Source organism: Sycon ciliatum, chromosome 5 (assembly GCF_964019385.1).
Source record: "Sycon ciliatum chromosome 5, ocSycCili1.1, whole genome shotgun sequence".
Classification (NCBI taxonomy): Eukaryota; Metazoa; Porifera; class Calcarea; order Leucosolenida; family Sycettidae; genus Sycon; species Sycon ciliatum.
The window spans coordinates 5,484,007-5,494,874 of NC_088647.1; the positions used below are offsets into that span (position 1 = coordinate 5,484,007).

The 10,868-nt window shown below is 46.1% G+C and overlaps 1 protein-coding gene across 1 annotated transcript in view; it reads right to left on the minus strand.

Moving 5' to 3' along the window:
• Window positions 1-1,073: 1,073 nt before the first annotated feature.
• Window positions 1,074-10,868, minus strand: part of LOC135817314 (uncharacterized) — a 21,164-nt gene continuing 11,369 nt past the window's right edge. The window contains exons 4-11 of the mRNA XM_065330473.1: window positions 10,790-10,868; window positions 9,552-9,617; window positions 5,807-8,388; window positions 5,071-5,146; window positions 4,006-4,072; window positions 3,242-3,321; window positions 2,607-2,853; window positions 1,074-1,618 (exon numbers count right to left, since the gene is read on the minus strand). The exon at window positions 10,790-10,868 is cut by the window's right edge and continues 311 nt beyond it. Of these exons, the coding sequence (XP_065186545.1) occupies window positions 1,597-1,618; window positions 2,607-2,853; window positions 3,242-3,321; window positions 4,006-4,072; window positions 5,071-5,146; window positions 5,807-8,388; window positions 9,552-9,617; window positions 10,790-10,868 (3,219 nt within the window). The 3' untranslated portion in view covers window positions 1,074-1,596. The remainder of the gene's footprint in view (window positions 1,619-2,606; window positions 2,854-3,241; window positions 3,322-4,005; window positions 4,073-5,070; window positions 5,147-5,806; window positions 8,389-9,551; window positions 9,618-10,789) is intronic.

Genomic DNA, 10,868 nt, shown 5'->3' on the forward strand with positions numbered 1-10,868 from the left:
ACATGATTCGTGCCGGCCCAATGGAACACACGTACACATTCAAGTGCTGTGGAGCCTGGCTAGCACCAGACGTTTTTGCGTAGCTTCAGGAATATGCTCAACGCAGTTAGTAATCTATAAATCCGCACTATCGCCCTGCATGCACTCCCTCCTTACACTTCGCATACAAATACATTCTAGCAAAAGTTGATCTGAGCTCAACAATTTCGCGTACGGGAAATGAAGTATGAATCGGCCTTTACGTTACAATCCTGCTGTTGACAGCCCTATTTCAATATGTGGCCAGCTGTCTTTTACGATACGATACAAGACATATACGTGACGGTGCCAGGCACATCACATGATTCGTGCCGGTCCTATGGAACACACATACACATTCAAGTGCTGTGGAGCCTGGCTAGCACCAGACACTACTAAAGTAACGTATTTTGCGTAGCTTCAGGAATATGCTCAACGCAGTTAGTAATCTATAAAATAGTATGTGATGATAGACTGGTTACAACGACGCAAGAGAAAATAGTTGCGCCATGATATCATCACATTCAATTGTCAGCGATTCACACTGCCCACCGGGGCAGACGCACAAATTGCCCACCGAGACCTAGCCCGCAGCTGCCCACCTTGGGCCAATCACATGAGCGGCCACAGAGGCCAACATCCAGCCCATTGTGGGCTGAATGATCCTGTCAGCCGTGGGCCGCTAGCATACTCTCACTGCCCACTAAGGGCGCACAAATGTCCAACGCGGCCAGCAACCTGCCCGACGAGGACGTATGAACGGCCGCCGAGGCCAGCAACCTGCCCACCGAGGGCTGAAGCATACTTCCCCACAGGGGATAAAGTGTACAGCCCACCGAGGGCTGAATCATACTGCCTATTCAGCCAATGAACAGCCACCAAGGACAACAACCTGCCAGCCAAAGGCTAAAGCATATCACCCACTGTGGCCGGTCGCCTACTGCCAAATAAGGGCAAACGAACGACCGAGACCAAGAACTCGCCCCGCTGAGGGCTCACACAGCTGCCTGGCATGAGTCATCACACTACACACACATCTACAAGTACAGCATGAGTACATGTATAACTAGGTAGAATGTTTGTCAAGTACTTACATGTACATGAATAAAGGATTTGACCCGGTTCGGGACACAGGCCGTGTCTCGGAAAATGAATATGCGACCACAGAGAGAAAACAGGGCAGCATATGGCCCTGGAAATCAACCGGCAACTCAACGGGCAATATAGCCTAGCAAATAGCAATAGCTTGGATTTCATTGCAGGGAAAATGAAACCGCAAACTCGGAATTCTTAGAACATCAACTACCAACTTCAGTATGATCACGTGCATAGACTGAGGAGACAAGTAAAATATTAGTTCAAAACGCTCAAGTACTCGCACGAGTGCACCGTGCCGATGAGTTCAAAACTATGTACACTATCATTCCACTGTGCCTGGCGAGCAATGTGCAGCACAGAACATACAACAAAGCTAGCGTACAAAGAACCGGCTTGAATCCGGCAAAACCACACGGAGCTGACATCTCGATAACCAGCATCCTGGTGCTTGTGTCCACTGCCTTCTACCTGTTGACACAGCTATTCCGTGTATTCTGCCTCACTGCAACAAGACAAAAGTCGTATAAAGAAGCACACAAATTCAAATCAATGAAAGCAATCGTCTTCATCCCCAATCTGATGGATACCACGGCTCTTCCTAAGATGTGCACAGGGGCGCTGATGTGTCAACCCCCCCCCCCCCCCCCCGGCTGTGGAGTACTAGTGCATTGTAGTTAGCCAGTTTGTGCTACAGGGCTGAGGGTGGTGTACATTTGCAGGTCACAGTTTTGTTTACGTTCATTACGAGTGCGAAGGATGTTACCGACGGGTGTCTCAGTTTCTTCATTCATTCTGATGAAACCTGGTCAAGTGACCATCCGTGTGTTTCAGCAGCCTCCTGACCTGTTACACCACTATTATTCTTAGACACCAAATCTTAGTCAACTGTGCAAGGATGAACGGCCTGGTTTGCATTAAAGACCACCTGCAGTGTTTGTCCAGGCTTCATCTGTATGCGCATCATACAGTGTTGCTCACTACACAGTCCCTTCAACCATGAATGGAGTACTACAGTTGCATTTGGAAAGTATAGACCTCCGGTTTCTAAAACCTGTTAGGCCAGCAGCATCTATACCACATTAAGCCTGTGACCACTTTGGGCGTGAAATTTCTGAAATAAATCGGGCTTTTCACTCACAGACTGTTCTGTACATGTGGGTAGAGGTCTACCAGAACAATCGCAATCCATGTAATCAACCCATGTGCGACACTCAGTTGACAACCACTCACACACCAACGGAAGCAGACTTTCACCCTCTGACAATGTGTACTCTTGCATGCACCACATACCATATACACTGTTTGTCATACATCACACCATGCTCACGCGTACACTGGACCATGTGAGATATCAGGCATCGGATCAAACCAGACGAGAACCGCATACAACAATGTGCGTAAGTAATAAGCAAGCTGAACTTTCATAACGCACGTGTACTGTACAACTTCGAGTTTTAAAGCTCTACACACTGTAGATGGCATATACTTACAGGAGAGCTGTGCGGATCAGGTTACGATTCTCCGGAGCACTGTCCTCCAACTGTGCACATAACTCATCAATGGTCAGCCCTTGTCTCTCCACAATCAGATAGAGGATGATACAGAATACGCTAGTGACTCCATGTCCACTGCCTGTGATCGTTTCTTGGTGTTTCCCATGGAACACGCGCAAAACGTTTCGATAGTTGTTCTTCAGATTCTTGTCCACCAGTTTGACTGCAGCCTTGCCCAGTTTTCCTGCAGCAATCAACAATAAAATACATGTACTTGATCTGCCGCCAATGCTCCACAGACTCAGTCCTCTGCTTCAGCTACAGATTACCGCAGAATTAACAAAATATCTAGGTTGCAATTGGTGATAGTGGTGTTCGACCTCTGCCCCGTAAACTCTTTCATAACACAAGAGACGGGAGTAGTGTTGAATGACAAGTCCACAAGTTGTATTTTCAAGTAGCCTCATTACAATAGAAGCATTGACCTGATTTTTACTGCTCATCGCAGCATATTAGAAAAGAAATATTTCTTGTGCTTCTTAACGAGCCTTGATGCTGATTTGCTCCATTCGAAGTCAGTCTCTGTGTGTGCCCACTTGGTAAAGGTAAATGGAAAACAAGGAGGAACAAACCTCTTGCATTGTCATCCAGCAATGGTTCAAGAGCAGCTGTGAAGTCCTCCCAATCATCAATGTTTCTGAGATGCTTGCAGCTGCAGAGATTGACCATAGAGGGATGGAGCAATACATAACGTTTAGACAACATCAGGGAGAGGTGGTAGAATGGAGGGGAAGAGAAAAACACCGAACATTATGTTGAAATAATATTATTGTACTTGTACAAACATCCCAGGGCAATCTTCTCCCATCTAATAATTGGATGGGGATATATCCCAGGGCAATCTTCTCCCATCTAATAATTGGATGGGGATATATCCCAGGGCAATCTTCTCCCATCTAATAATTGGATGGGGATATATCCCAGGGCAATCTTCTCCCATCTAATAATTGGATGGGGATATATCATGTAGTGTTGGGTGCTTCTACATTGTTAAATATGTGTGTGCATGTGTGTGTGTGTGTGTGTGCATGTGTGTGCGTGCGTGCGTGTGTTTGTGCATGCATACGAGAGGAGGTTAGGGGGGGGGGGGTGCTTTTCACTTCATCACCCATAACATTTGAACTTCTTTTTTAAAATGAAAAAAGAAAAGGACCAAAGGTTTACTTCTCTAATGCTAGCAGTTCACAAGCATAGAACTAAACCCTATTGAAATAGCTATGTAATGTGTGTAATAACGATGTGATGAATTTGAGTAAAACAAGACTGATAGTGATCGTGGACAGGCATATTGCCTTGAAGTACATGTGTACAGTGTATCAATACTGCATGTACTGACCCTATAGCGCCGAGTGACTTGCTGTCTGTGTCGGTGCCACACGCACCACTGCTACCAGTAGCCATGCCTGCATGCACCCAGGAGAATATGACAACACAGGCCAATCATCACATAATCAACCACAAACATCAACACACATTTGTCACATGGAGGAACCGGAAGGAGCACTCGAAAAGCAGAGACATATTCACTGGCAATGCAATTTTTCACTTCAAGATTATTTCGCTTTTCAGTTGTTTTTGAACTTGCTACTAGCCTACACATGAATGTACTAGCACTGGTAGATTGGTACATTTCAAGATTCTTGGAAATCGAGTTTACAGGCTAACTGTTATCCTGATTCAATGGTGTTAGAATTCCAATTACACTGCATATAGTGTTGTATAGAGTAGTATGCTGTGTACTGGGAATTAGCTGACTGACAGCTGGACAACGGAACAGGCAATGTTTCATGATAACACTACTAAGTTCAGTATTTTGCTGGCAGAAAATAGCAAAAATGCAAACCTCTCTAGAAAACGCCAACATTTCTAGACATACCCCAAAATTGACGCACATTAGCGCTACACTAGTAACTAACGTCTTACAGCAACTTGCATAAGTGCTGAAAGTGAAAGCCTGAAAGCCACAATAACAATATCCATGTTCCACTTTTGCTTGGCCACAAGTTCCCCGAATGACTTTGGGTAGGAGCAAGCAACAGATTTTAGTGAAACTCTTCCACTCTGACTCACTCTCACTACTTGGCCCTGCAATTGACATTCACTCATAATCGTATGGAGTGGTAGCGGCTATCAAACACCCGCAGCTGGGGCCAGCCACACTGATGTTAACTACTTCACGTCACACTGGGACAAAACACGCAGAGAACACCGTGCATTGGTCTACAATTGCACCATTTATCCTTTTGAGTAATGAGAAATTATGTATAGCTTGTTGTGAAAATAACTGCTGCGTCCACAACCGCTTGGTCTTGATTTGGAGACAGAGAACTGCACCAAAATTGGAAGTCAGTATACAGTTTGTTGATTATAGTGTAGTGTAGTCTTGTCAATATTGTCATACCTGTTGTAGATGCAAGTTGTAAGCCAGACATAGTCATAAGCGCTGCAGCGACGGAGTTGTCCGGCTGACCAGCTTGCTGTAAACAAGGGCAAGCACACAAAGACATGACAACGAGTTTCAGTCATATCCCAGCCATGGGAAAATCCACACTGCCACCGGTATAACTAAACGTTTGTGCTGAAATGAATGTTGGATAAAGCATGGGTCGGCGGTTCCAATGGTTTCATGGAAAGGTCATAACTGTTGTGCAGCATGCATGGAAAATGGGAAGTGAGCTATTCACATCCCTGCCTTATCTTGACAACAGAGTGCTAGTGAGCGAGAAGGCGAAGGCTGATTGGTGTTGCGGCCGTTGGCTTTACACGTGGAATCTACTTTTTACAGGCAGATCTTGCTTGTCTTCTTTCATCTGGTTTCCATGCCAACCGAGGAGAAGTTCATTGGATCACACCTTAATCCATGGTCTGCAATGTAGAATGCTTTCAGTTGTCCGTTTCCTGGATATTTCCGTTGGAGGCAAACGTGTGTGCATGTGCTCAGCGCTGTATCACTGTAGCATGGGCCAACAGTGTGAGTGCAACAGCTCGTAAAGAAATAAACTGGTTTACTGCCTGCATGATTACGCTAACTGTACCTCTGTGTTATCCGATACCAATACTGTGATGTAGACTAATGTTTGTGAAATCAAGCTAAATGGGTGTTAACCAGACAAATTCAAACTAAAAATACTACATACCACGTATCGGAACGGAATGCACTTGAAGTACTGCAAAACTGGACCGGCATCCACACTGGGCTGTGACTCCAGTGGACATTGTGGAACTTCTCCATCCACCAGCTCTGCAAAGTGATGGCATGATGTCCGTGGACAGGACTTCTTCTTATGACGTTGACAAGGGCGCTGATTCACAAAACACACGCATCGAACTGCTCGGCTGATGTTGACGTGTCGAAGGCTGAACTTCTTCAGATCCTCCAGCTGCTCCTCTACAAACAGCAGGGCTTCTGAACACATTGCGGGAAGATCAGTGGGACGTGCCGCAGAGTACGAACTTCCAATGTTTGACAGTGCGGATTCCTCAGCTGCAACAGAGATGCGAATGCCATGACTGAAGTACTCCAGTACCAGCCAGTAGATGCCATAACATCTCAGCCGAGCAGCAGACTGGTAGAGAAGTGGTTCTTGGCGTGGCTGATACTTCTGCATGCACCTTACCACGGCACACCAGAACAGTGTCTGTGGTAGGTACTTGCGACTTCCCGTGTACAGGTAGATGGTTGGCGTTGAGTCATCCAATAGCAGGGCGGCATTGTCTTCAGGCATTCGGCTTACCAGGGCTGGGACATAGAACTTGCGTGACTCTTCCTCACGGTCAGGGATCTTCATACTGGTCTTTGTGTTGTACATGAGACCAGATTGCTCCATTAGCTCATACAGATAGTCACGTTGCTCTTCTGTCTTGGTGTACATCGCAGTTTCCTTGCTGTGCTGTTGCCAACGGTGAATGATGAGACGTTCAAGCAAGATACCCTTGCTTTTCAGCAGCTCGTAGAGCTTGCGGAGACGTTTGCCCTGCTCACTCTTTGGTTCTGGGCAGAAGAGCAGTGACGCAATTCTTAGCAGCCATTCCACATCAATGATGACTTTGGTTGACAGAATTCGGTTCTCTGGGTAGTAGAGAATGTGGCCAAGGTGATGTTGGTACTTCAACATTGCTTCCACATCAACAGACTGAGAGTGACTGTTCCCAGCATCACCACCACAAACTGTGTTGGCAAGACGGTAGATCTGCTCAATCGTCAGCCATGGGCATTTGAATTTCTTTGCAACTTCCTTCGTACCGATGGTGAATGGCAGCCAGCGAATGGGTATGGGCTGTTTGAATTGCGGTTCCAATTTCTCAATGAAATCCTGTCGGAGACGGACGATGGTTCCGTCAGGATCTCTGCTTCCAGCAACAGTGTTGTCAACAAACACCACTTCATCAAGATTGAGACCATACGCTCTTTCCTCAGCATTGGTCCAGATGTATTTCTTCATCTTGTCAAGCGATTGTTGGCGAGTTTTGCGCGGAAGTTTGTCAATGTGCGTGCCAATAGCATACACTGGTACGTCTGGGTCATCACCGATAACATGATGGATTGTGTTCAGCCAGCTTTCCATTATGTCAAAGTTGGTGGAACCTTGACTGTTGTCTAGCCGGTACTCTTCACCATCTCTGCAAAGTGTTGGCTCGGCTACTTTCTCCATTTGCTTTGAGGCATCGAAGACAACTGCATAAGCACAGCGCCTTGAAGACAGAACCATATGTTGTAGTGCTGAGAACAATCGCTGTCCTGCAAAATCCCATATGTCCAAGAACACAAGTTCATCCAAGTCCTTGACGTTGTACTCACTCACATCGGTGTACTTGAGATCAGCAATGAACTGATCCACCCGCATTGCTGCATACGATAACTCCTCTTCAAGGCTCAGGATCGGATCAGGTGAATATGGTGAGTCGGGTGTTGCACAGCTGCCCTCTGCTTCATGTATTTCAAGTGCCTTTTCCTCTGACACCAGTGACGGTTGTGAGTTTGGAGCTGTGGCTTGAATAGTGGAAACCACACAATCAGCGGTATCATGGATTGGGCTATTGTTTCCAATCGTACTGTGAGCAGTTGTTGTTTCTGGAGTTGTGTTGGCTTTAGCATCTGGAGATGTATCAGCAGTCACATCCGTTTCATTAGGAACATTGGTACATGAAGCAACTAGCATTTGATCTACACTTGGAGAATCAGCTTTGGCGACTGCAGCATTCACATTGTCACCGGCAGTTTCGTCATGTGTTGTGTCACTAGTTACCACTGCTGTGTGCCCGCTATCCTCAGCCAGACGAACTGTTGTACTGCTACTTGGTGTGGATGGTTGGGACATTCTTTGCTCCAGACTGCTCTCCGCTGCTATGCTTTCCGTCACTGGGAAGGCAGTTTCTTCATTGACTGCATGTTGCTGGACTAGGTGATCCTCAATTGCCTTTCGTTGTACTGCTTTGTTGAGTGATATGAGTACCATTAGCAGGTGTTGCATTTTCTGATCGGCTTCCTTGCGCCAAACAAATTTGCCATCTCTCTGTCCAATGGTACAGACAGCTGTTTGTAGCTCCACACCAATGGTGCTGTCACTTCTCTTTTCAAATGGCTCATCCACAAGTGATCTCTCCACGCTGCTTTTGCCTGAACGGCCCGGACCGCATAGAAGAAGCCTCGCATGTGGGATTATCTGCTGTCCTTCTGACAATGCTAGTTGATAAGCCTGCTCATCCTCTGCGTTCCAGCCTAGGCCAACATTAAGAAAAGAACAAGGTGGAAAACTGATCAGCAAGAAAGATACAGCCCACGTTTCTAATTCTCAGAAGTTTGCCCGATGATTGCACCATGTGCACAAACCTCAGAGTAGTTACGCCAGAGCTATGGTACACTGTTTTTGTACTAAGCTCTGCCCCTGCAGTATTTGAGCACTTGGCGCACAACGGGTGCGTCCCTGGTGTGAGATATAGTGCTGTTCAATGATATCCGATCAAGCGAGTTGATGCAACACTGGATGCTGCGCAGCCATAGTATATGGACCTGCAAATACTGGTGTGTGCAACTGATGCAGGGTGCACACTTGACTCAAGATTGGATTTCATTGAGCAGCACTGTGCTCTGAAATAATTATCTTACTTTTGGCTCAGTACCAGAGTTACTTCTTACTCCCCATAATTATATTGACATAGATGTAGACATAACAGCAAGGGCAGCAGCACACAAATTGCACATTTTAAAATACGCTATAATTAAATTCGGATATACAGTAAAACCTGCCCTAACGAACGTCCTTGGTGCAGCGGAAACTGTCCTGATATCACAGTGGTCCGCTTGATCCATTTATACACGTTTGATCCACAGCACTTCGGTGCACGAAACTGTGTCCGGTCAATTCAGGATTCCGCTTGGTACATGTTCCGGCAAACATAGGTTTTACTATACATATGTTGTAACTCTACTTTCTTCACCTTCTCCCAGTCCAGTCTAGTCCAGTCCCGTGCCATCTCTACACTCAGACAATGGACGACGATAACTATATTTAGAAGACTATATTTGCGACAAGACGACGGAAACGCAACTAGGCATGACAAACTCAATACAAAGACTGCTTTTCACACCACAGCAACACGTGCATGTGCCAACACCACCGTCACGTACACACGACGTACACAAAATAACGTACTACGACACATACGAGGATTGGAAACGTGGCCAAATTTCAGTATAACTTCATTGATGCGGGACCTGTATGATGGAGGCCAGCTCCTCGCGTTTCCTTACAAAGGACTTGAAGTCAGTGGGCATCTGATCATCTGCACTGGTTTGGGTAAATACCCTAAGGTGAAGAAGTATTGTGTTTATGAGAACACAGAATGAGTGATTGTAATCAACACTGGAAAAAGGGAGCTCACCAGCAATTCCACTTTTTGCCGTTTGTTTCTTTGAACTTGTTGCATTCTTCTGTCCAGTCACAATACCTGCAATTAGATTGGAATATACATGAACACAATATCCGACAATGGATGCGTGGAGTTAGTTCTCTTCCGAAGCATAACTATAAATTACGCAATACTTGAGTCTATTGGAAAAAAGTTTCACAGGCTAACTCGTTAATTTTTTATTTGCCATTTTTGCCTCCAGAGCAGCAGCAGCACCACCACCACTTGACCACCCCCGCCACATAATTCGCCTCCAGGTGGTAGTGGTGGTCATGTGGTGGTAGTGGTGCTGGTGGTGGTGATGCCGGTGGTGGTGGTGGTGGTGGTGGCGGCGGCGGTGGCGGCGGTGGTGGTGGTGCTGGTGCTGCTGGTGGTGGTGACGGTGGTGGTGGTGGTAGTGGTGCTGCTGGTGCTGGTGGTGGTTATGTGTTAGCTAGGTAGGAGTGTATTAGGATGAATTTAACCTCTTAATTTGATTACTGGATCCATTTAGCTTGAAATCAACGAAATCTGCACTTATGATATCATCAGTGTATGGCCAGATTTTTCTACCCAGACCGGGCTACGCAACACATGTACTACACCATGAAGATCTTTGACGCACACCCATAATATACAATCAAGAATGCTCTTTAAAAACAGCACTGGACATATGCTCGGCAAGCCTAGTTGCGTTGAGGGAAACATGGAAGTGTGACGTTTTGTGAACACAGTGCACCATGCACGTTCCATCTGCACTTGAAGTCGATGATATAACCTGCTGGTTCTGAAAGACTGTGCAACTTTTCAACCCATCACCCAAACTCAGTCAAGATGGCAAGAGTGTACTACTCATGGCACCATCATGTCTATAGCTGCACATAACCGTTTGTTAGACTACTGTAAACCACCCGGTATTCGAGTCACTACATTTTCGCTATCTCCCAGAACCAGCGAGTTTGCAATGGCAAAAGTTTGCGGGGCACTGTGGCCATGCATACACACCCACTGTTGAAGTTTGATTTCATATTGGTTAATATTCTTGTTATGCTCTTGTCGGGAAATTAGCAAACATTCATACGCCGCAAACAGGTTACAGTAACTAATATTCCACCAGTAACGGCGCTTTCAACCAACTTCCGGTATATTTGTTTCATCCCACGAGGAGAAGCACAGCCTAGCACTGAAGCTCTAACTCGGGTGTGTACATGGGTACCAACACTGGTACTAACCTGATGGAAGTTGAGAATTGACACACACCGCAATGTAGAGGTCACGTATAGAGTGTGTTCCAATATCGGTAAGCACAGT